The 26,427-nt window shown below is 41.7% G+C and overlaps 1 protein-coding gene across 2 annotated transcripts in view; it reads right to left on the bottom strand.

Moving 5' to 3' along the window:
• Nucleotides 1-26,427, bottom strand: part of GCK (glucokinase) — a 40,347-nt gene that overhangs the window by 9,205 nt on the left and 4,715 nt on the right. Inside the window, exons 1-8 of one of the 2 annotated variants that reach the window (XM_026671390.2) lie at nt 11,127-11,393; nt 7,786-7,948; nt 7,378-7,532; nt 6,665-6,784; nt 5,664-5,759; nt 4,487-4,586; nt 2,130-2,313; nt 367-522 (exon numbers count right to left, since the gene is read on the bottom strand). In XM_026671390.2, the coding sequence (XP_026527175.1) occupies nt 367-522; nt 2,130-2,313; nt 4,487-4,586; nt 5,664-5,759; nt 6,665-6,784; nt 7,378-7,532; nt 7,786-7,948; nt 11,127-11,159 (1,007 nt within the window). In that variant the 5' untranslated portion in view covers nt 11,160-11,393. Of the gene's footprint in view, nt 1-366; nt 523-2,129; nt 2,314-4,486; nt 4,587-5,663; nt 5,760-6,664; nt 6,785-7,377; nt 7,533-7,785; nt 7,949-11,126; nt 11,394-26,427 lie in introns of those variants that run through there. The other variant, XM_087969989.1, reaches the window with a different exon arrangement.

Below are 26,427 nucleotides of genomic sequence, written 5' to 3'. Positions count from 1 at the left end.
CATCCCCTAGTATAGAGTTTATAGTGCACATTGATTTTTCTTTTTGCAAATCAGCACCTTCTTTTTTGAAAACCAAATTATTATTATGATGATGAAACATAAAGCTAAAACAGAATAAAACTACTGCAGAAGAATGGATAAAATTCTAAATAACAAAGGACTAAAATGCCTGATATATTGTTAAGTGGTAAGAGGAGGAATCACCAGTCTGCATTGCAATATTTTTTTCCAGGGTGTTCAAAAACCTGCTTGTGTCATCAAAACAACCTTCCCACTTATTTTCACTAAGAACTATTAGAAGAGCAACCAATAGCCTCTCCTGATGATTCCAAAGTGCCCCAAGTAAACTTTGTACATATTGACTACCTTTCAATTTGAGAGATAAAACGACTTTCAAACGATCCCCTGGTCTTCAGCTTTTCTGAAGCATCTCCATTGAAGAGCAGGTTTTCATTGACCAGTTTTAGCAGCACCAGTCGTACAATCTCTCCTATGTACTTCCCCCCTATGATCTTCTCAAATCTGGAAAAAGGAAGGTACAGTTTGGTCACACACAGGAAAAACTCTGTGCAAGGAAAAAAGGCAGACACATCAACACCCACAAGGCATGGAGATCATTTATATATATATAATAGGGAAGGTTAAGTGTGTTAGTGTGTCAGATGAAATCACTTGAGTTTGTTTGAACAAAATCCACTCATGTAGGAAGATTGATTGCCTAACAACAGGGGTTGTTTTCTCTGAACGAAGGAAAAACAACCACTTTCCCTCTTTGCTTAACTTGACTTCTTTTTTCCAGTAACCAGTGTGTGCACAGGTCATTTGTGCCAGTTTAAATCTCAGGTCTATGATGTTTTCAGTATTAGAAGGGTTTCTTTCTATATATTTTTTTTGCAAGTCCTGCTTTTAACTATGAGGCCAAGAAAGGAAACCATGAATGTTATTACTTCTATTCTAAAGCAGCTTTACTCAACTTGAACATCCTCCTGATGTGTGGATGTCAACTCTCAAAATCTCAGCCAACATGGCCTTTACTGAGAATTTGGGAGTTGAAGTTCCCACATCTAGAAGTTACCAACATAACACCAACAAGCTTAGACATACCAAGTTAAAAAACTCTATTCTGGGGCATTTTCTTTATATCATAACCATTTTTGTCCCAATATCTTAGACCTCCAAACCATCTTAAGGTGGCCAGATTAGCCAAAGCTACTCTACAGAAAGTATGGACTACATATAGCCCAAAGAATGTCATGTGATTCTAGTACTTATTAAAATGTGCACATAATCAGTCCAGATTTTGGTAAGAGCTCTCTGTTTCTTCCCTGGCAATCTGCTGTTTGGGAGAGAGAAAAATTGGATGTTGGATAAAAGAAAAGAGGAAGAAGAAGGGAGGGCTGGCAGAAAGAAAGAAAAGAAAGAAAGAAAGAAAGAAAGAAAGAAAGAAAGAAAAAGGGGAAGAAAGAAAGAAAGGAAAGAGAAAGAAGAAAGAAAGGAAGAAAAAGAAGGAAGAGAAAGAAAAAGAAAAAGAAAGAAAGAAAGAAAGGGAAGAAAGAAAGAAAGAAAGAAAGAAAGAAAGAAAGAAAGAAAGAAAGAAAGAAAGAAAGAAAGAAAGAAAGAAAGAAAGAGAAAGAAGAAGGAAACAAACAAACAAACAAGGGTTCCCACTTATCTCTGGATTAAGCCCTATTCACCACTGCACATGAACCCTAACAGATTACTTCTAAAACAAAGTAATTTTCAAGAGTTAAGTGCCCACCTTTACTTTAAGTTTAGAAAAGCACAGCAGATGTTACTCTCTCAAAAATTGCCAAGGTGTTTCTCAACCTTGGCAATTTTCAGATGGACCTCCATGATTCAAACTTCAACTTGGACTTCAACTTCCAGAATTCTGGGACTTAAAGACCACCCATCTTAAAGTTGCTAAGGTTGAGAAACATTGATCTTAAAATTAGCACCATGCAGAGGATTGATAGCACAAGGAATTGCCTTCTCCCAAACTCAGACTTGTGCCTAGATGTTATGGTGAGACCACAGCTTTCATGCCAGCTTCAGTGCTCTGTTCCTGTTCCCCAGTACATCAGAGAAGAATAAACAATTAGGTTAACTATATCTGCCATATTCCTTACAGCTGCTGACCGGGGTTAAATGAGGTTTCATCCACCACACGATCGTACTCCAAGAGGAATTCGTCCAATTCTCCCGACTCTCCGAAAGCCCCCCATTCGGTGTTCACACACATTCGTCCCTCATTGCCTTCTACCAGTTCCACATTCTCCATCTCCTCCATGTAGCAAGCATTGCATCCTGTGCCTAAGAGAAGGAGAGGCAAAGAGATTTTCCCAGTCAACGGTAGTCCAAGTATCATTGGGAGACCCTTGACATGTCTATTATGTTGAAGATTTTTGGAAGCTGACATTTTACTCCAGGTCCAACTAATCTCAGGAACATATAAAGGCTAATGTTGATAACAGAGTAACAGAATAACAGAGGTGGAAGGGACCTTGGAGGTCTTCTAGCCTACCCCCTTGCTCAGGCAGGAAACCCTATAACATTTCAGAGAAATAGTTGTCCAACGTCTTCTTAAAAACCTCCAGTGTTGGAGCACCCACAATTTCTGGAGGCAAATTGTTCTACTGATAAATTGTGGAAATTTATCAGGAAATTTTTCCTTAGTTCTAGTTACTTTTCTCCTTGATTAGTTTCCATCCATTGCTTCGTGTCCTGCCCTCAGGTGCTTTGGAAAATAGGTTGAACCTCTCTTCTTTCTGGCAATTCCTTAGATATTGGAACACTGTTATCATGTCACCCTTAGTACTTCTTTTCATTAAAGGTAAGAGAATTACATTATGAAAATTATGCAACACACATATATGTAGTCCTCTATTTAGGACTGTAATTATAGTTGTACATCATGCTGGTTGTTATGTAGATCACCATGTGATCACACTCAATTTCACAACTTTTTTGCATGGTCATTAAGCAAATGCAATGCTTGGAAAGCAAATACTGCAATCATTAGACAAATCCATTTTTGTTTGTTTTTGTTAGAAATTGGAAATAAATGCTGGTTTCCTGCAAAAAAAAAGTCATAAATCTTATTCATGTGATGCTGCAAACAGCCATAAATGTGGGCTGGTTGCCAAGCACCCAAAATGTAATCGTATAACTGTGGCAGGGTGTGTGTGTGTGTGTGTGTGTGTGAGCAGACATCAGAACTTCAAATCTGGATTGTAAGTAGCCTGGGGGACATCTGTTGGAACATTGAATGGTGGCTAAATGACTAGACTTAAGTCAAGGACTCTCCATACTGACAACAATGTAGAATTTACAACTTTGCAGAAGGAGATTGTGCAGAGTGCTTCTGACTCCTGTGTTGTAAAACACCTGCAAGTCTCTTAGTTAGCATTTAATCAAGTGAAGCAGAGTCATTACTGTGGTTGCTGCAACTAATATATATTTAGAATGTCAGAAAGACCTCGGGTGCTGGTAAAAAAGTACCGCTTGGCAATGTCCACTTGATATATAACAGCTGTTTCCAGAATAGTCATATCATAATAATAGTCACATAAGAATTTGGCCATATTGAGCACCTGAGCTAAAGGGGTGGGGGGAAGCAACCCAAAACACAAATTTCCAGGCAACCTACTCTCTGTACTGCAAATAACATTACTCATCTTCAGATAAATGAATAAATCTTGCCTCACTTTGTAGTTCTTTAGCACCTGCCCATTACAGGAAAAAGCCTGTTCATTCTGTTCCCATTGTGTTCTTTCAAAAATCCGACAGGAACATCATTAAACATATATCAGTGCTCGAGCAAATGGAGATGGAGCTATTTGTAAAGATGTACTAATTGTGCTATCAGGCTCCAAAACCCAAGAAAGATCCGTTGAGATTCTTCCAAGCAATTTCCTTCACTGTTCCTCACCTATAGACAGAAATCTAAAGCTAAAGCAGTTTGACAAACTAAAGCAAACTAAAGCGCTGTAAAATATATGCTTTGGAAACTATTAGGAAGGAGACATCTTCACCCTCTTTCTCCCACACAAACTATCTAAACTGTGATGTCTCTTGATCCTCTGGAATCTGGACAACATTCCATCCCACTACCCAGCTTTTTAGAAGCTATAGCACTGGGGAAAGGCCATAATCCAAAATGGCAATGTCCATGGTTTTCTACAATATCCATATAAACATCTGCAGTCAGAATTTGTTGGTGAACTATTAGTTCAACAAATCACATCACTGGCTGGATGTGCTGTTTTCCAAACATATTTAGCTATAATTCCCTTAATCTCCAATCGACACATTTTATGGCCATATTGACTAAGACCGGTGGAGGCCACCAGGATAATATCAAGCTAGGAAGGTTTAAGGCAGCCTCCCTGTAAGACTGGGTTCTGTTTGAATCAGCAAGAAGGAGTTGTTCAGATTACAATGGATTTGCCTGGGGGGAGTATATGAACATGGTAGGTCCACTTACCCACAATCATGCCAACTTCACATCTGTGATCCTCATAATAGCAGGAGATCATTGTTGCTACTGTGTCATTGACCATTGCAACGACATCCATCTCAAAATCCTGCAGTGGGTTGAAAAAAGCATTGTTATCTTTCTAGAAGGACATCTCAAGAAATAACACATGTAGAATGACCACCTTCTCAGAAAGATACCATCAGATAACTCCAAGGATGGAGGTTGGAGGTTGTTGTCTCTGAAGTTGGCTAGAGATTAAGGTAAATTTCTCTGGGATTTTCCTAACATTCTGCACAAAACCAAAAGAAGAGTTGTCACACCACACCACAAAATAAATGCTATGTTCCTTTTGTTATGTGTCATTGGGTTTGAAGGTGGCCATTCTATAAGCATTCTTGCAAATCTGGAATCATGGAAGAGGGAAACAAATTTCCTAACCTTCTTATTTCCCCTCCCTTTCCTCCCACCTCCTTTGTGTTGAAGAATAGGCTATAAATTCCTTGGAGAAGAGATCTATCCCTTTCTCTTATTGTCTAGGAGATGTCATGCATCTGGATTGTTCTGTACCTATAGGGAACTGAAACTAATCAGAAAGTAACATAATCAAGAGGTGGGCCCTACCTCCAGTCTCCCAAAAAAGATTACTTCTATCTAAATTGTTCTCTTTTGTTCCTAGGGTCCCCCATTTGGTATCATAGATAATTAATTCATTTCAGATCTCTCTGTAGACACTGCCATGTTTTTAAGATCTTGTTCCTTCACATATGATGCTGGAAGTTTAACCCTTGACATTTCCAATTTAAAAATCTTCATAAATGGCAAGGTAACAGTCTTATGCCTGCCGTTTGGGGTAGGAAAACCCTAAATATTCTGCTGCTAAAAGCAAAGCACGACATTGTGTCCATCTAGTTCTTCATCTTACATGACAGTGCCTGAAAAATGTGGTCTTAAGCTTAGGGAATAAAGGACAGGTTCAGTCATTTCTATGGCTCCCTTCTCCCACATTTTTCTGCAGTTCCTTATCAAAACATCTTATTTTAGTCTCACAGTTTTTAGAGAGCAAGTAGACAGGGTTATGCTCAATGAGTAAGTTGCCCAACGTGTTAGAAGGCTGCTTTTCTTGACCCTGAGAATTAGCTGAAAAGAAGCCAGGCATCAAACATTACCAAATTATTCCTCTCACCCCTCTTCGCTTGATAGCGTCTCTCAAAAGCTCCACAATGTTGTTCCCTTCAGCTCCAGATGCTTTGAAGCCTTTTGTCCAGTTCAACAAAATGCCCTACAAATCAGGACATGGAAAGAATCAGACGAAACTTTGCAAAACAAGCACAACTTGGCTGAAACAAACAATATGGGTCAATATATTAAGGAAAAGTTTGTCTCAAGCAAAGAAAAAAGCCACATTGTAATCAGAAGGGCCGGCAGATGTAGGCAACCGTGTACCAGCAATGGAGAATAATTGCAGATTGTCTGGTTTTGATCATCTTGGACTAGATCTCACATGAGAATGATGACATTCTCACAAACTCTTCACATTGCTGTAAGAGATTTTTAAAATTTATATTTACTGAGTATTTTGCCTTCTTTAATATTCTTATAGGAGATGAGGCAACAATGGAGAGTGAGGCTATTATAATTTTTCAAAAGGTCTGCAATCCTGCAGAAATCGTACAATGGTTCATGGCTAACATGGTCTATTCACTGCTGAAGAATCTGTCTGGAAGCTCACCTACAATGAATCTACTTACATTAGTAGAGTGATACATTTCCCTTGGCAGATTTGCACATTAGTGCAACTCAATTTTTCAGTGCTATTATAACTTCAGACAGTTGCTAAAGGAATGGTGGTAAGATAAGAACTACCTGTATACTTATGTAGGTTTTATGCTTCATTTCAAGGCTGACACCATCAAAGTGCTTCGCTTTGTTTTAAAATAGAAGTCACTTTCTATAGAAATTGATCATCTTCTGAGCCTCCATAGCACAAAGGGACTGGGTTTTACTTGTTTGATTGTTTTCTGATTTAGCATATTTTTCCCAAGCTTCCCTCATATAGAGACAGAAGGAACATCATACCCTCCTATAGTTTTGGGATGTATGATTATGAATGATTCATCAGCTCCATTGAGAAAGTCATGCAGTCAAAAGCAGAAAGCATTCCAAATTCCTGGTTTCAGATCTTACCTTGTCAATATCTTCATGTCGAACAGGGAAGGAAAATGTAAAGCCCAGAGGCAGCTTTTTGTGCTTCATTTGATGTTTGCCCAGGAAGTCGGAGATGCATTCCGAAATATAATCAAAGAGCTGTGAGAGAGAGAGAGACACACACACACAAATTCTATTGCCCTTCAATGAATATTTTCTTTCACTTCTTGTAGAATGCTTATTCAAGAACCCAAGTTCTTTGACAACGAACAAGACACAACATCCTAGGGTAAAAGCAAGGCACCCTCATCCTTCCAATAACAGGCAGGACTTTGATAATTTGCTATTTTCATAATATGTAATAGCTGTTAAAAGACCGTCTTCTACACAACTTTGGATTAACTGTTGACTTAGACATTGGTTCAATGACCACCTCTTTATTTTATTTCTACAGCAACCAAGGAAACCCAGAGTGTTTCCATGACTGAAGGCAAAAATGAATTTGGATCTTCCTAGTATTAGTTCATCCACTTTAATCACTACACTGCGCTGACTTTCTAGTAATTGTAGGAACTTGAAGCTTTTTTGGCATTTGGCTGATATATAAAGTTCCATAGACTGTGTCTCTTTTGAGTTGCTATGCAGAGATGCTTTATCAATGAAAGGGGCAGCATATAAGTTTAATAGCTTATTGTGTTTTGCAAATCCAGCCCACCTCTCATTTGGTTCCTTTGGCCTGATGATCAACTCACCATTTCAGCAGTTCCTGTCATGGCATCTTCTGGAATGGAGTACATTTGATGTTTTGTCTTCACCTTCCATTGCCCTTCCTCATCATCTCCCACTTTGACCAGCATCACTCGGAAATTGGTACCTCCAAGATCCAAAGACAGGAAATCTCCAACTTCTGTAACCCCAGAGTATGACACCATGTCAATTTATGTCTTTGGAAAGCAACCTGGATCAATTGCCTCCAAATGAACCCCATGGTTGATTTATTGGGCATTTCAATAAGATGATGGCTAATATCAGCATGCCCCTATTTCTAGCCCAGGACTACAATTCCAGGATAGTCTTTGAACAATGCCAAGGAGATTTTAAAAAAATAAGTGTTTAAGTTTGCATCTCCCAACATCCATTTCTAATGAGGCAACAAGTACCTGATCCTTCTGGTGTGGACCGTACATATGTGGGAAGCATCTTCACTGAGGCCTTCTCATGCGTCTCCAGTTTTAAGCCTCGGTCCATTTCCTTCTGCATCCGACGCATCACCTTCTTCAAATCTTCTTCCCGTAGCTGGAATTCAGATAGGATCTCTTCCACCTATGAGAGGAGAAATACAAGAAAGGTTCAAGAAGAAGCAAAGAAGTACTTTAAAAGTGGATAATCTTCATCTCCCCTTCTTCTCTTTTTTGTATCTGCATCTGGATAAATCGCTTTCTCAACTGTGTACTTTTCAGGGAAATTATCTTCCAATTCTCCCTGGCTACAGAGTTTATTAGGCAATCCATGTCTACTTCTACAATTGTGGCTAGCTTCCCTTGTTGTGAAATTTTTATAAAGGCTAAATACTATGTGCTCTAGATTATCTGAAGGACCCGGTATCAATGCAATGAATAAATGACAGGCAACAAAATATCTAAACCAACAAATGATCTAACAAGAGAGAAAATCAGGTTGTGTTTTTCTGCATTTCAAATTTCTTGAGTATTGGGGTGGGGGAGAATCTCTCTCCTTTTTGTCCGCTGATTCCAATTTACAGCTGCTTCCCAAGATTGTTAGTCAACATAAGTGGGGGAAAAACATTAAGAATACAAGGACCTCATAAATCCACAATTCTACAATTCTAATTCAGATGCACAGGTTTTTTTTTAATCATTGTCTTTCTGGCCCAGTTAAGGTGGATTATGTAAGTTTACTTATGGAATGACGGCTAATTAAATAATAATCATACAATCAAAATAGCGTGCACTTTCCTCCCTCACTTCTATTTTTAACTGATTAAGACAAGGGGGCATTTTATTGATCAGTTTGCTCTTTAAAACCTTCAAAATCTTGCCTAACATTAGTATAAACTCTAAATATTTACATTAGTCTCTCAGGATTCCACTTTTGGACAACCAAAGGAGACTGGAGTCAGGTTGGAATACTATTGCACCATTAAACTGTGATCTTTCTTGACCTCTGTGATGGGGTAATGATTGCATGTGTTTCTAAATCCATGCTACTATGGATGTTGATTCAAGTAATAGTACACTAATATTACACTGATTCAACAAATAGTTCAGCAATAGCACTTAGACTTTTATACCACTTCACAGTGCTTTCCAGCCCGCTCTAAGCAGTTTACAGAGTCAGCCTATTGCCCCCAACAATCTGGGTCCTCGTTTTACCGACCTCAGAAGAATGGAAGGCTGAGTCAACCTTGAGCCTGGTGAGATTTGAACAGCCAAACTGCAGCCAGTCAGCAGTCAGCAGAAGTAGCCTGCAGTACTGCATTCCAACCACTGTGCCATCACGGAGCAGTTTACATTATTTAAGTATAACAGTTTATAATAGTTTGCTGGTTCATAAGAATACATGTTTCTTAGTGAGACTTTGTTTCAGAAACAAAGGACATTTGCCCAATACCATTGTAGGCAAACAGGAGAAGATATATTTCACACCCCCTAGTATTCTATTTCCAACCATGATCAGTTAGATATCACTAGAAATCTTAGAACCATGGGGCATCAGAAAGCAGCAGGAGTTCATCTTCTACTGCTTGTTCCAGCACCTGAGAGAGCAAGTGTCCTGTCTATTGAACATGGACAACTAGTGAGAAGCAGGTGGCTTTCATTCATAGCCTTTAACAAGAATTGCGTTCTAAACAGACATGGTTCCCAAATTGTGTGTCAAGATACCCACAAAATGTTGTAGCAAACTCAAAAGGGGCATGAACTAAGGTCATGAACTACCAGCTCAAGATAGTTTACAGTTTTGGGATAAGAGCTCTAGGAAAAAAATAGGGGGACACTAAGTGTGCTATGAATCAAGAAAGTTTGAGGACCTCTCCATCTAGTCATTGCTTGGTTAATCCCAGTTCAGAGTGTTTCCACAGATCACACACAGCCATAAATCATAGGGGTATGGGTAACATACTAAAGCAAAACCAGTAAAACCCACTTGGAGTAGAGGATTCCAGACATTTATGAAGCAGTGTGTGAAAGAGATGTTTCCTTTTGCCATCAACTGTGAATTGAATGGCTGATACTGAGATGACAAAGCTACTTGGTTCCCTCATTGCTGCACTGTGGTTAGTTTAATTCAGGCTTACTGCAAAGCATAATCCCACCCTAATAAACCCAAATTGGTTAATAAGCCATAGGAGTTGCACTTAGTGTACAGATTAGGTGAGACTTGGCTCAAAAACAGCAACTGTGAGAGGAACTTTGGATGATCACTTGAATATGAACCAGCAATGTGCAACAGCAGCCAAAAGAACTAATACAATCCTGGGTTGTATAAACAGAGGCAGAATCAAGATCATACGAAGTATTAGTGCCACTTTACAAAACCCTAGTAATACCACACTTGGAATACTGCAACCAATTTTGGTCACCATACTACAAAAAAAGATGTTGAGACTTTGGAAGAAGTTCAGAGAAGAGCAACTAAGATGATCAAAGGCCTGGAGACGAAACCATATGAAGAACAGCTGCAGGTTTTGGGTCTGGTTAGTCTAAAGAAAAGAAGAATTAGGAGTGACATGATAGCAGTATTCCAGTATTTGAGAGGCTGCCACAAAGAAGAGGGGGGTCAATTTATTCTCCAAAGCACCAGAGATCAGGACAAGAAACAATGGTTACAAACTAACTAAAGAGAGAAGCAACCTGGAATTGAAGAAAAAAAATCCTAACAATGAGGACAATTAACCAGTGGAACAGCTTGCCTTCAGAAATCACTGGAGATTTTTAAGAAGAGACTGGACAGTCACTTGTGTGAAATGGTATAGTTCTCCTGCTTGAGCAGGGGGCTGGACTAGAAGACCTCCAAGGTCCCTTCCAGCTTCTATTCTATTCTCTACTCTACTCTTCAATAAACCATGATTAAAACATCTCAGGATGATAGGTAAACCTAGACTCATATCTATACGGTTTGTACACCAGAGCACTGAAATCCTCTTTACATATCACCATGCTTAAGAGCATCCTGTGCTTTGTGGTTATTCAGTTTCTTTGGGTATGGCTAACAGTTGTCCAACAGTTGTCTAACAGTTAACTTCACTCCTACTTGCAACTGAACTCCAGGGAAATTGGCCCCAAATTAGTAGAGAAATCCAGACCTGGAGGCAAGAGAAACAGACTTCAGAAAGGAGGGAATGCACTCTACGTTCACCGAAATCCCACCACCTCCATCCCTTGGTTACACACTCAGAAATTATAAATAATAAGGCAATTTCCTTGAAATAATTTCTTAAAGCCTAAAAGCAAAGTTTTGGGGAGAAAGAGTATCCTCTTACCAGTCTCAAAGTCTCAAAGTCTTTTTTCTTCATCACTGACGGTGATAGTCTTCAAAATTCTCCAAGCACGAAAGAGGGTCTGTGCTGCAAGAGAGAGACTGGAACCTGTTCCCTTCCTGTAACACGCTCAGCCACCTGGTCTTTGAAAGTGACAAGGCAATTCAGCTGCCTGTTTCTTTTGTTTGCTTAAGCTCAAGGCTGAGCATTGCTGAGATCTGGGGGCAACGTTTCTAGACCCCAAAGATTAAAGGTTCATCAGGCAGAGGCAAAAAAGCACCAGCTACTACCAACGCAGCACAGAAAACAGAGACCCATTATTGCAACACTAACAAGAATGATGCAAATAGCATTCCAGACAACTCATCCTTTAGCCTCTTAGGGATTTTGAAGGACTTCAGCTTCTAGGTGGCTCTGGGCAACGTGGATTGTTAATCATGCTTTTATACCTCAGCATTATGGGTGAAACCTGCCAACAATGTTGAAACAAGCCATGACTAAGCACAAGGTGAAAACCCATTCAAACAAGCAAGGAATTGGTACGTTTATGGCCCCTTAAATAAATCAATATAGGAATAGACAAGACTGCGACCAGGCATCAACTTTTCCTGTCCAAAGCAATTGTTCAGCCATTGAGATAGCAATAGCACTTAGACTTATATACTGCTTCATAGTGCTTTACAGCCCTCTCTAAGCAGTTTACAGAGTCAGCATATTGCCCCCAATAATCTGAGTCCTCATTTTACTGACCTTGGAAGGATGGAAGGCTGAGTCAACCTTGAGCCGGTCAGAATTGAACTCCAACTGTTGACAGAGTTTGCCTGCAGTACTACGATCTAACCACTGCACTACCACGACTCCTTGATACCACAATTCTGCTAACAAACACTTTTCCATAAAACATTCCAAAATGTTTGCATTTATGATTGTATGTCGCCCAGGGTTATCTTATACATCAAATAAATAAATAAATAAATAAACAAACAAACAAACAAATAAATAAATAAATAACTGTTTTCATACCTACTTGTATTCATCTATGCCTAATTTCTTTACCCTTTACAGGGTGATTTGTCATGGTTTAATTCTTTTCACGCAAAACTAAGAAGTTTGAACATTAATTTCTACTCATTTTCCATAATGTCTGTAGCATAAATATCTCTAGTTTCCTTTATTTATACACCAGTTCATTTATTGGAAGTATGAATGTGTACTATACATATTAGCCCCATGACTGAGAAGTTATATGCATATCCTTAAAAATTCATAGCTTAAAAGGCAATGAACAAATTGAAGGAAGAAAAAAATGAATCAATCAATTTAACCGAATTTCCTTTGTCAAATTTAAAATCCACATACGTCAAATCCATGAATAAACCAAAAATATTGCATAAAAAATAAATGTTCATACATGGAGATAGAGGGAAAAAAGTCATATCATGTGTTAGATAAGACTTCTATCTAACATTATGGGGCTTTTGTAAGTGTTGGGTTACAATGTTCTCCCAATTTTATGTACTTCTTTAGCAATTGAAAAAAATAGTAGGAAAAAAGATACATTATCTAGGAACAAACTCCTAGACTGAATCAGATCATTAATGAAATGTTATCTGAAACTCAAGGTTCCCAAAACTGGCTGGAAAACCACAGTTTTTGCCTGTTGTCTCAATGTCAACAGAGAAGAAGCCCAATGAGTTAGCAGGGGAGGGATATTTGCATGATTCAACGGTTACCTCTCTCCCTCTACAACAGGAAACGACCTGAGACAGGACTCTTTAAAAATATTTCCAGTACGGCTCAATTTGTATGGGAACAGTCAGACCTTAACATATCCTAGGCCTTTTTCCATAGCCAAGGACCTTAGGAGATAACCAATGCCTTCGGCCAAGGTATTTTTTTCAACTTCCCATTGTCGCATGAGAGCTGCTGTCTAAGTGCCAACTAGACCTAACATTTGAGGAACTTGAGTAGTGCTTTTTGAACAACCGAACTCATACTTCGAACTTCAGTAATAGTGGGAATGCTGATCATAAAATAGATCCATAATTAGGGAAAAAAAGATGTCAGTCAAGAACTAAGGAGGAATTTCCTGACAGTTAGAACAATCAGTCGATCAACTTGCCTCCAGAAGTTGTGGATGCTCCAACACTGGAAATATTGAGACTAGAAGACCTCCAAGGTCTCTTCCAAATCTATTATTCCTGTCCTAGTGCGCTAGTTGCCTATGTAAAGGTTCTAACCACAAAAAAGGATTATGAATTACTGTCTGAAGGGTTCAAGCTAGAAGATAATTTATTGTTTGGATGAGAAACTAGGTCTTGGAGTTAATGGTTGACTAGAAACCTGGATGCTGCACTAAAATATTTACCTGATGAAAAAGAGTCATTCTAAATTACATGTGCTGTTCAAATAGATAAGAGAAAAAACAGGAGACCAAAGGAGACCTCCAACCTTGAAAGTCACCTTAACTTATGTTATAATCTCCCTTCAAACCACACCCTGTATTTTGATTTCTAACCAGGCACAATTTAGCTCCTTATGAGATCTTAGTCATTGGCATTAAGCAACAATTGGTTTTAGACTTGGAAAAGCAGACAACTGTTTGAAGGGGAAAAAATGAATCAATTGAAATTAAACTGAATTTCCTTTGTCAATGAAATCTGAACATTACTATATAAGATTTAGAAATGCAGAATATATTGCTTATTTGTATATACAGTTGCATGAAGTGATCGTGTTGGAAGACCAGGTTAGGAATAGTTCAGCGTGGAAAGGACTACAAGTACTTCTTGACTTACAACCACAACTGAGCCCTAAATTTCTGTTGCTAAGTGAGACATTTGTTAAGTGAGTTTTGTGACCTTTCTTGCCAGAGTTATTAAGTGAATCACTGCAGATGTTAAGTTGGTCACACGGTTGTTAAGTGAATCTGGTTTCCCCATTGACTTTGCTTATCAGAAAGTCGCACGAGGGGATCACATGACCCTGGGACCATCAATAAATACAGTATGAGTCAGCTGCTGATTCTCTGAATTTTGATCACGGAACCACAGGGATGCTGCAAGGATCGTAAGTGTGAAAAATGATCCTAAGTTACTTTTTTCACTGCCATTGTAACTTCTGTCACTCAATGAACTCTTGTAAGTTGAGGACTACCTGTACCTTATGTGTTTGCTAGGAGCTGAAAAAGACTGGATGGTACATAATCAATCAGTCAATCCCAATCTTGCAGTTTTATCTATTACCAATTAATTTATTTTATTAATTTTCTGTATTTACCTGTGTGTCTCACCTAAGTGACTCTGGGCAAATAAATAAATATGTTCTCATTTATATTGCATGGCAGTGTAAAATAAATTACATAAGAGTATACAGTGACTTCAGTCATGGGAGCTCACTGATCACTTGAGCCAGTCAGTCTCTTTCAACGCGGCCTACCTCACAGGGTTGCTGAGAAGGGAAAAAGAGAAGGAGGGAGAACTACATACACACCGTCTATCAATACATTGTTCCAAATCTTTTCAAGTTAACCTTTTCTGTATGAAAGGTGTGGTTGCCCCTGGATTACCGAAGTTCTTTCTAATGTACCTCAGAACAATTCTCCTCATACCTGTCTGCTTCTTTCCAAAATACTGCTGCACATTTTGTTTGTTTCAAATCTTCTCCCATATATCATTTTAAACATTTACAGATCACAGCATGATGACATCCGTATCATGTACAGGTATTTCTGGACTTACGACTGTTTGTTAGTGACCATTCAAAGTTACAACAGCATTGAAAAAAGTGACATCCCCATGGTCACATGATCAAAATTCAGATGCTTGGTAACTGGTTCATATTTATGACCGTTGCAGTGTCCCGTATCATGTGATTCCCCTTTCGTGAGCTTCTGACAAGCAAAGTCAATGGGGAATTCAGATTCACTTAATGACCGTGTTACTAACTTAATGACTTCAGTGATTCACTTAACAACTGTAGCAAGAAAGGTCATAAATTGGGGCAAAGTTCATATCTCCATTAACAACATAAATTTTGGGTTCAATTGTGGTCGTAAGTCGAGGACTACCTGTATTCATGATTGGACACTCTGTTGTTCTTAGCACTTTCTATTCTTGTGCTGATGAAATTCATTCCCTCAAGATACTTGTCTAAGATAATCCTTCAATACAGAGGTGGAATTCAGCAGGTTCTGACCAGTTCTGGAGAACTGGTAGCAGAAATATTGAGTAGTTTGGAGAACAGGCAAATCCCACCTCTGGTTGGCCCCGCCCCCACCTCTTCTCTGCCTCCCATTATGCCCCAGCTGATTGGCTGGGTTTTCTTTGGTTGCCCTGCATAGGAGAACGGAGCTGGAAAGCAGGTTAGTGGGGTGCAGAGGGAATGGGATTTTGCAGTATCCTTCCCCTGCCACGCCCACCAAGCCATGACCACCAAGCCAAGCCACACCCACCAAGCCAAGCCACACCCACCAAGCCATGCCCACAGAACCAGTAATAAATTTTTTTGAATCCTACCACTGCTTCAATAGCATTCATTTGGCAGTGGTGTAATTCCTTTTCCAGCAGCACCGATAAGACAGGAATCATGAAGAAAGGCAGTGGCAGGGAGGATTAAGCAAACGGGGAAAAGTGCCTTGCTGATATGCTTTTTCCTTTCTCTGCTTGCTCTCTTGGCCTCTTGCTAGTACAATTTCCTCCGAGTGCTGCTGAAAAGCAAGTATCTCACAATTGGTTATTTGAGACTGAAGCTAAGCAATATTTTCCTTTATTGACAACCTCTAATGGAACACATCCTTCTTAACAGGAGGATGGAAAGGACAAGACGATACTGAATTCAGTAGCTACAGAATTAAGCAGTGGTAAGTTTGCTGAGTGTCTTATGTGAAAAAGAGAATTGCAAAGACTTGCACAACACTATCATTTCTTTTTAGTGCCCATTTGTCTTCTTCCTAAAATTGTTACACTACTGATTTGTTTCTGCATCTAGAGCAGGGGTGGGCAAACTACGGCCCGGGCCACATCCGGCCCGTTGGTCTGTCCAATGCGGCCCGCCCCGAAAAAAATTGCTGCCATTGGTCTGTCCAATCCGCCCGCCCTGAAAAAAAAATTGCTGGGCGTGGCGTATTGCCCTGTGCCACGTGGCCCCCAAAGCTGCAAAACAGTGCGGAGCGATCTAGGGGTAGGAAAGAAAATAAATTTGCAAAAGCCTCGGCTGGGAGTTCAAATCACCTTGAGTGCGACCTCTCGAAGGTGAGTCCCTGCCGATCCCCCTTTTTTTCCGGGGCTTCCAGGCTTAAATTTTGCAAAGGCAAAGCTTGCAGGCTGGAGCGTCTTCCCGCCGAGGAGTGGGAAGGGTTCCACCCGCGGGCGGGGGGCGGGCTGCTTGGAGCCACCTAAAGCTAGGCCGCTGCTGGTGGACCCTTGCCCTGCCTTGGTGCCCCGTTCCCGGCTCAGCGGTCCTGCTCGGGCGGCACTTTAAAAGCCTGCTCCCAGCACCCGAGCAACTTCCCAGCAACTTTCCGCTTCGTTTTAACTCGTGGGCGCTCGCGCCTGGCCCCGAGCCACAGGCTGCTTGGAGGAGGCGACCCGGCGGTGCTCCGGCAGCAGCAACAGGCAGTTTCGCCCGGGCTCCGCTCAGGTGTCCGGCTGGGGCTGTCAGGAGTTGCTACCGCCGGTGCAGCTCCGCATGGCTCCAGTCCGCGTTGCCTTGGGAAGGAAAAGGCAAAACCAGGAGCCGCTGAGCCTGAGCCTCCGGTGCCGCTGCTCCCGTTGCAAAGCACCGCCGCGGCTCTTCCTTTTGCCTTTCCTTCCCGAGGCAACGCGGGACTGGAGCGCATGAGTCGCGCCAGCGGTAGCAACTCCTGACTCAGGGGCCTCCAAGGGAGGGAAGGAGGAGAAGGGGGGAAGGGTGGGGGGCGATTCCCAAAAATCTTGTGCTGACCCGGCCCGTCTGTCAAATTGTAAAAGTCAATGCGGCCCCCGAACCAAAAAGTTTGCCCACCCCTGATCTAGAGCCTTCATGTACACATTCTGTCATCATTCCTTTTTATTTATTACTCAGAGTAGAACATGTCAGGAAACCTGCTACATTTACAATTTTCAGCCACTGCAGATGCCATGGTGAAAGAATACAGGTAATTGGGCAAATTGTTTTGTAAATACAAAGACAAAGCTTAAAAAGAGGAGTCAGTGTGTCTATTAATTCTAGATGATGTTTTCCTGTGTTTCATATATCGTGAAACATGCTGAAGGTCTAGTTCTACATGGTTTATAAAGATGTTTGTCTTGTAACTATTCTCAAACATTTAAGTTCATTTTGATTTTATTTGTACTTCTGCAGATGTGGAACACACAGTAATTTGGTATTTTCTGTAAGTCCCCTATAAACTTCCCACAATGTGTAACACTTGCTTCCTGAGGCAAACCCATTATTTGAATGCTCACGTGTGGCTTGCACATATTTTTTTAAGCTAATGAGCCAACCCTTTCCTGGACTATGGCAGAAGGTTGCAATGGGCAATCCTCTCTCTCCCTCTCTCTCCAGGTTGCGTAGCTGGGTTGGAGAGAAATCAACCACCTGTGAGACTTTATGTGTTAATGGATTTTCACTTGGATCAGTTTCATTCCAGTTATTTGCAGATCACCAGCTTCTCTTTCATCATCATTCTTTCTGTGACTGGTTTCTTCTGGTAAATAGTCAAGGAAATGCCAAAAAGGGAATAGGGACATCACCCAGGCTCATCCAGTCTTACCATACTATTAATTAATTTATCTATTCATTTAATCAATACTTGCTATTGGAAAAGAAATTTATGACGGGAACTTAGGTCAACTTAGGTCATGCAAATAGAGTACATGCAAAGTAATAGGATGGATGGACTCATTTATCAACTGAATCTTTCTCCCATTTGCTTCTTCTTGAGGAACAGACACAGGGTGGCTCATAATAATCAAATAAATTATAATAAAACATTTTTAAAAATGAAGAAAAAAAGACAGCAAGCATAATAAAGCAGGGTTCTCACTCTCCCTCACTAAAAACCTGGGTGAAGGACCAGGTCCTCACAACTCTTCTAAACAAATTCAGAGTAGAGGCTAACAAGAAGAAAGAAAGGGAGGGAAGGGAAGGGAAGAGGTGTCAGGAGGAACCTTGCCAGTGAGAAGGTATACTTTGAGGTTCAATGTCATTCAGACATGAATAGTACAAATGAAGGAACCTGAGGCTGCCAGCCCTGCAGGGTCAAAACTGCCAGGCAAATGTTATGGGAAGGCAGATGGTACCTCAAGGAACCAGGTTTCATGTCATCTCCTTTGTTGTTAATGGAACCAGTCTTGTACGTTAAACCAGGGGTGTCCAATTTTGGCAACTTTAACTTCCCCATGCTGGCTGGAGAATTCTAGGAGTTGAAAGTTGACAGATCTTAAAGTCCCCAAGGTTGGCATCAATTCATTAAGCCACAAAAAAGTAATTGTGGGCATAGCATACTACAGTATTTTAACACTATATTTTATTAATCTGAATTTAAGGTTTGGTGTATCTATGCATATCATCAGATAATTAAGCTAGCATTAATATTAAGCCCAGAAATAGAAATGTCCTTTTCCTAGGGCCCTGGTTATATTAACAAGTGTAAACATAATGATTGCCTGCAATCAACCTTGTGAGGTAAGCCAAAAGGTGATTGTGTTTGCTCAGAGGTTAAGCAAGAATAAAATTGTTATTGGAAACGAACATTTTCAAATGGAGAATAAGAATAAAAGCGAAAGAACACCCAGTTAGACTTCTTTGCAGAACAGTTGCTATGACAACTTCAGGAGACTTAAAAATACTTAAATTATGATTCAAAATAAACAGACTTTCTTCTAAATAGATCGCCACCAAACAATTGGCATTCCTTCCTTCATTCTTGAGTCTACAGATGGCAAAAGTACTTATTCTTTATTCTCTTGTCTCTTTCCTGTTTCTCCATTTATGTGATCTAACAGAGTAACATTTTCCTCTGAATTTCATTCATTCAGAACCTTGCAGAAGTTTTCCTGAAACTCATATCTAGTTCTTTTCTTATCACCATTCACTAAAGCATACTATGCAGCTATCAATCTTCTATGAATTCCAGTAATCTCAGTGATACCAGTTCAAACTTTCTGACAATCATTGTTCTGACCAAGGCTTCCTGAGATCATAATTAAGCACGCGCTTAGTTAAAACAATTGTTTTATTTCAATATTCATTCCCGGCCTATAATGAGTCCCAAACAGTCCCTCGAGATAAGCACCCACCTTTCTCTCCTTTGAATTGCTGCCAACAACTAAAGTGCCAAATGTACTGTAAAAAAACCAACCAAAGTACAAAGTCCACACAGAGCTTTAATTTTAATCTGACAAAATGAACGACTTTGCTTCCTACAAAGGTTTTTTTTTACCTTTGCCTGTCCTTTATACCTTATGGGAGAGGCAATCACCTCCAAGCCTTACTCCCGAGTCGCCTACTTTATTTTATTTATTTATTTATTTATTTGATTTGTCAATTTTTTACAAGATAATAAGTATAAGTGTATACATAGTTATGAATACATGAAATGGGTACATATAAGAAAAATAAAAGAAAAATAAAAGAAACAATAGGACAGGGACGGTAGGCACGTTGGTGTGCTTATGCACGCCCCCTAGAGACCTCTTAGGAAAGGGGTGAGGTCAATAGTAGAGAGTCTAAGGTTAAAGTTTTTGGGGTTTGGGGAAGAAACCACAGAGTCGGGTAGAGTATTCCAGACATTGACCACTCTGTTGCTGAAGTCATATTTCCTGCAATCAATTTTGGTGTGATTAACCTTGAGTTTGTATCTATAGTTTGCTCTTGTGTTGTTATGGCTGAAGCTGAAGTATTCATTGACAGGTAGGACATTGCAATGTATGATTTTATATACCATACTTAAATCAGACCGAAGACGGCGTAATTCAAGGCGTAATACTTTGTCTCAGCTGCTCTTGCCTTCTAGCAGCTCTGTGCACATGTGCACTGGGAAGAGGCTCCCCTTGTTCCTCTGCCTCACAGCTGCCAGACTCTGGAAGCTCCGGAATCAACACACCACTCCCAGATGGTCCTGGCCCCATCTCTGCATTGGACGCAGGACCCTCATCCGATTCCTCTCCAGACTCCCGGACTGGTCCCCGTTCTTCCCCACTGTCCGATTCCACTGCCATCTGCATAGGCTGCCGGTGAACCACAACAATCATTTTAACCCTTTCATTCCCAACTGAACTTTTCATTTCACTTCTCTGCATCAACTGCTCCAAAAAAAACACCCCAACCACTTTCATTCTGACCTTTACATATTCCCCTTTCTCTTCATTTCACTTAACATCTCTATTTATCTTCAATTTCATTTCTATATCCATTTCTTTCTCTTACATTCTAATCACAATCTTCCATATGTTATGGTTGTTGTCAGATAGGCTCATATTAGATATTAATCTATGCTGCCCATAATATCTCTCCCTCCCCCAGTTTATCTTGATCCAGCTTCCAATATTTATAAATCATGATTTGGGGCACATTCATGGGTCATGTGAATGTAGGTTCCTTCTTTCTTTGTAATCTTTTTCAATAAACAATCTTGTTTCCCAGTTGCTGATTTATACAAAAAGTATTTTCTAGTTTATTTCTCTCTCCATGCACAAACCTGGCCCAAATTCATGTTAAAATTAACTTGGGAAAGGTTGTGGAAGAAATCAGTCATCTGTATTATGCAATGGAACGAACAATGTACAAACTTAGAATTTCCTATTCCTTGTATGGGATCCAAAGAGGGTGTTTTTTGTTTGTTTGACATTTCTCTTCCTTTGTTGAATGGTTATTCCTGACATAGAGTTAATATTTAGAAGATCATGTAATGACCAAAGGCCTGGCCTGTTCCACTTAACTATTAGTTTAGCAATATAATGCAACAGCTGATGTCAGTACCTAGAAAGTGTTGAACTAACAACATGAACATAGTGATGCATATTTGAGAACTCTGTGAACTACAAATCCTGCATTACCCAGTGGCATGTACGGTATATGTTTTTTTAGGTGATCTGGCACTCACCTGTGGAATGCAAGCCATTGTTGTATGCTTTGAAGTTGTGTCTTGGGTTTATTTTGTTTGTTCAGAAATATCCAGACTGTCTGAGCTGAAGCAGGAAGACTCATCAGAATGTAAAACACAGAATCTAATTTTCCTGACTGGAAATCTTGCACTTGGTAAGCAGTATTTGCTCAGACAATATTGATAAGAGGAAATTGCATGAGAAATCACAGAAGATGTTGTGATTTATAAAATGCTTTTACGGGAAGTAGCCAAAGACAAATAGATTCCTAGTATTAATTTGGATGGTAAATTTTAGGAGTGTCTCTTACCCAGTGGTGGGATTCAATTTTTTTTACTACCGGTTCTGTGGGCGTGGCTTGGTGGGAGTGGCATGGCTTGGCAGGAGAAGGATACTGTAAAATCTCCATTCCCACCCCACTCCAGGGGGAAGGTTACTGCAAAATCCCATTCCCACTCCACCCTACTAACCTGCTTTCCAGCTCTGTTCTCCTATTCAGGGCAAAGAAAGAAGACCCAGCCAATCAGCTGGGAGTCGGGAGGCAGAGAATAGATGGGGGTGGGGCCAGTCAGAGGCGGTATTTGCTGGTTCTCCGAACTACTCAAAATTTCAGCTACCGATTCTCCAGAACTGGTCAGAACCTGCTGAATACCACCTCTGCTCTTACCCCAAGGAAAACCTCTCTGTTTAATGCAGAAATATTGTAGAAAAGGCAAAATAATAGAAAATAATATTTGTAGCTCAGGGTTGAACTGTGAGGTCCTTAATGCTTTCTGAGTTTGGTTGTTTGCTTGCAGACATTTCATCACCCAAATAAGTAACATCATCAGTGCTAGAATGGAGTGGGGTTTGTGCTCTGTTTATATACAAGTAACTTGCCTGTGAGAAGTGATGGGAGCGTTGTTTTCTTCTTGGTAGTTCTTTGATTAGACTGTTGGTCCCTTACGAAATGGAAATTGGAGATGTGGGATAGTAGAGCAGCACCCTCTGCTGATGTGAGTTATATGGAACAAACCTACCATCACACCACAACTTAATTCCTCCTTCATTGTCAACAATAATCCTCTTGCACATTACTTGCAAATTAAAAATTAGCACTGTCTAATTATGAAAGTGAGGGATGCGATGGCTCAGTGGCTAAGACAAGTGGCTTGTTGATCAAAAGGTCGGCAGTTCGGTGGTTTGAATCCCTAGCGCCACATAACAGAGTGAGCTCCTGTTACTTGTCCCAGCTTCTGCCAACCTAGCAGTTTGAAAGCATGTAAAAATGCAAGTAGAAAAATAGGGACCCCTTTGGTGGGAAGGTAATAGCGTTCCAAGCGCCTTTGGCATTTAGTCATGCCAGCCACATGACCACGGAGATGTCTTGGGACAGCGCTGGCTCTTCGGCTTTGTAACGGAGATGAGCACTGCCCCCTAGAGCCAGAAATGACTAGCATGTATGTGCAAGGGGAACCTTTACCTTTACCGTTAATTATGCCAATATACTCCATACCCAATCTGTGGGAATTTACTATTGATGGGTTAAAAAACAAAATCTTATTTTTAAAGGAGTAGGATTTGTTATACGTTTATAAGATGGTCATCCAGTTCATAAAAACTTATGATGCAGACCTACATACATCCACTCAAAAATAAGTTCCATTGTACTCCACCAGCCTTATCTCCAAATATGTGTTCTTTAGGTGGTAGCCTTAGTAGTTTATGATGTTCATATTTTCATAAATTTGTGTCTCAACCCAACAAATTACTTCTCCCCAGAGGATGGATATCATATCTATATCTGTTTTGTCACCAATATAATTCCATGAAAAAGCAGAGAATCCAGCTGATGTGTGGACATTCTAGAACATGTACTGGCTCTGCCAAAAACTTTGAATTTGGAAAAGGATTAAGCAGAAGTTCCCCTTGCAGAGAGTTTGCAGCCTCTGCAAGAAGGGTGCAAAGTCTCATGAGTCATTTCCTCTAAAATAACTTTTCCTAATGCGATGTCCTTCAGCTACGTTGGATTTTGTTGACTGACAAGGTAAAGTGATAGCGTCCCTGTTTTGGCAAAACCTGCTATAAAACCTGCTATAAAACTGCTGCCAGTTGATTCATGGCAAGTCTGAGAAACAATAATCTATGAGAAAGCTTGTGATGAAACTACATGAGAAAGACAGTTTCTGCAAGTGGTAGCAGGACACCTCATTATAGGAAAGGCTTTTCTATCTTGCTGGAGAGAAGGTAGAACTCCTCTTTTAAGGTGCTTGTCAGTTTTATACTTATTTCTGCAATGCCGGAACATTTATTCCATGAGGAAAAGAAACGTTCTACACAGAGGAAAAATAACTTCTCCAACATCTCCTTTAAAGAACAGAATAACAGAATAGCAGATTTGAAAGGGACCTTGGATGTCTTCTAGTCCAGGGGTCTCCAACCTTGGCCACTTTAAGACTTGTGGACTTCAACTCCCAGAATTCCTCAGAATTCCCAGAACTCCTCCCAGAATTCCTCAGCCAGCAAAGAATTCTGGGAGTTGAAGTCCACAAGTCTTAAAAGTGGCCAAGGTTGGAGACTCCTGTTCTAGTCGACCCTCTGCTTAGGCAGAAAACTCTATATCATTTCAGATCAAAGGTTGTCCAATTTCTTCTTAAAAACCCTCAGCATTGGAGCATCCACAACTTCTGGAGGCAAGCTGATTAATTGTTCTAACTCCTCCTTAGTTCTAGGTTGGATCTCTCCTTGATTAGTTTCCACCCATTGTTTCTTGCCCTGCCTTCAGGTGCTTTGGATCCCACCCTCTCTTTTCTGTGGCAGCTCCTCAGATACTGGAACACTGTTATCATGTCACTCCTAGTCCTTCTTTTCATTAAGTTACACATACCCAATTCCCGCAACCGTTCTTTAAACATTTGAGCCTTCAGATAAAAAGGTTTTTTAAAAAATGTTTGTCATATCACAGTGACCTAATTCAAGAGCAAATTGGTCTGAGTTAACATTATATATTCTGCTGACCTAAGTGAAAATCTACACCATCCTTCCTGTGTTAGTGCAACCGCATCCTAAGTTATTACTGGATCAAGGAAATGGACTGCATACTAGCAAAATCCCTTAAAAATCCACTAAATTCCTTCTGAGTCCTGACATAATGGAACTTATGGTAGAATAAGGAACACACATATTGTTCTGTACGATCCATTAACATACTTGCAAGCGCCGCGTTGTGATTGGTCAGAACGCACGACAACCTGATTGGCTGAGCGAGCCGCACTGATTGGCCCGCCGCGAATCCCCCGCAATTGGTGGAAACTAATCGCGGGAGATTCAAAGCGGTGCCATTGGCCGCGGCGGCCGCGGCCAGAGAATAAAAGCCACTGCTTTTATTCTGTAGCCCGAGCCGATCTCGGGACTTAATAAAGAGTTGAACTAAGTCACTGGCTCCCGAGTCTCCTTCCCTGCAACGGACACGACACTGGCGATGAGGATGGGATTCCGCAACTGATCCCCACCGAGCACGTGGTCCTGAGGGAACGAGACCGTCGAGATGGCCAGCCTCGCACTGCCCGCACCCTTTAACCAAGCTACTGAGGACTGGGAATCGTACATTGATCGGTTCCTGATGTTCCTAGAGAGTAGCAACCTCAAGGACGCAAACGGGCAGAAAAAAAGGGCTGTTTTCCTGACACACTGCGGGCCCGCAGTGTTTAAAATGGCGAAAGCCCTTGCGAGACCCGAGGCGATGGACTGGGCTGACCTCGAACCGTTGCTCCGAGGCCACTATGCTCCCGCCGTGCCCACCCTCATCCGGCGGCATGACTTCTACCGGAGGGACCAGAAGTCGGGTGAGAGCATCAGCGACTTCGTGGCAGACCTACGGAATCTAGGAGGCCTGTGCGGTTTCACGGACATGGATGAGGCACTACGAGACCGCGTCGTCCTCAGGCTCAAAGACCCGGTCCTACAAAGCCGGCTGATGGCAAGAGGAGACATCTCCCTCGCAGACGCCCTTGCCGAGGCCACCGCCGCCGAGGCAACCCGGAAATCGGCGGCTCGAATGTGGAGACAGAACACCGGGGACCGAGCCACGACCTCCGAGGCGAGCACGACAACTGAGACGCGTCCAGAAGCAAGCCACCGGGAAACCACCACCCACCATGGCGACCTCGACTCCGCCTCCAACACCACGGATGAAGAGGAGGACATCCATCGACTCCAGACAGAACGGGACCGGCGCGATCGACGGAGTCGTAAGTCGGGGACCCAATGCGCCGGGTGCGGAGGTGACCACCCTCGATCGGAGTGCCGTTCTTTCTACGCGATCTGCCGACACTGCGATAAGAGAGGCCACATCGCCCGAGTCTGCCGCCTTAAGAAAGCCTACAGCCCCCGACGACGAGAAAACAGCGGCCGGAGACGAGACGGCACCCCCCCCCAGGCCCAGGGATCGACAAGCCGAGAGTCGTTGGAACCGGGACGGACGGGGCCGACGGGACGGCAAGGACCGGAGGGGAGAGGAGACCCACCAAACGGTCGTCATCGGCCATTCATCAAGCGCAGACGCCCGGAAGGTATACGTGGAAGTGGGCATCGAGGGCAAGCCATGCAAAATGGAGGTGGACTCCGGGTCCTACCTCTCCATGGTTGCATGGCGGGAAATCAAGCGCCTGGTGCCCGGAATCCACAAGAGGGGGCTGGAAAGCCAGAAGTTAATCCTTAAAGACTACCAAGGAAACCGCATCCCGGTAGTCGGAACAGGACACTTCAAAGTGACATTCAAAGGGCGCACAGCAAAGCTTCCCCTGACGGTCATGGACCGAGACCGCCCCAGCCTTTTGGGACTACAGTGGTTCGCGCCGCTTGGAATCGAAGTGACGGGCATCGACCGCATCGCAGAGGCAGACTGGGAAGAGCAACTCGCAAGGGACTTCCAGGAAGTGTTCGACGGCACCCTAGGCAAGTACCGAGGGCCCCCTATTTCCTTCAATCTAGACCCCAGCGTTCCTCCGATACGTTTAAAACCACGGCGGGTACCTTTCGCACTCCGGCCGAAGATCGATGAGCAGATAGACAAGCTCATGAAACAGGGGGTCCTAGAGCCAACTGATCACGCCCGGTGGGAGACCCCCATAGTCACCCCAGTCAAGCCCGATGGGTCGGTGAGAATCTGTGGGGACTATAAGGCCACCCTAAATTGCGCCTTACAACAAAGCGCCTACCTCGTCCCAGTAGTGCAG

The sequence above is a fragment of the Notechis scutatus genome, chromosome 7 (assembly GCF_049901735.1).
Source record: "Notechis scutatus isolate UNSWTSFEM ecotype Mainland chromosome 7, rNotScu1.2, whole genome shotgun sequence".
Taxonomy (NCBI): domain Eukaryota; kingdom Metazoa; phylum Chordata; class Lepidosauria; order Squamata; family Elapidae; genus Notechis; species Notechis scutatus.
Note: the sequence above shows the minus strand (reverse complement) of the source record. Positions and strands in the feature narration are given on the sequence as shown.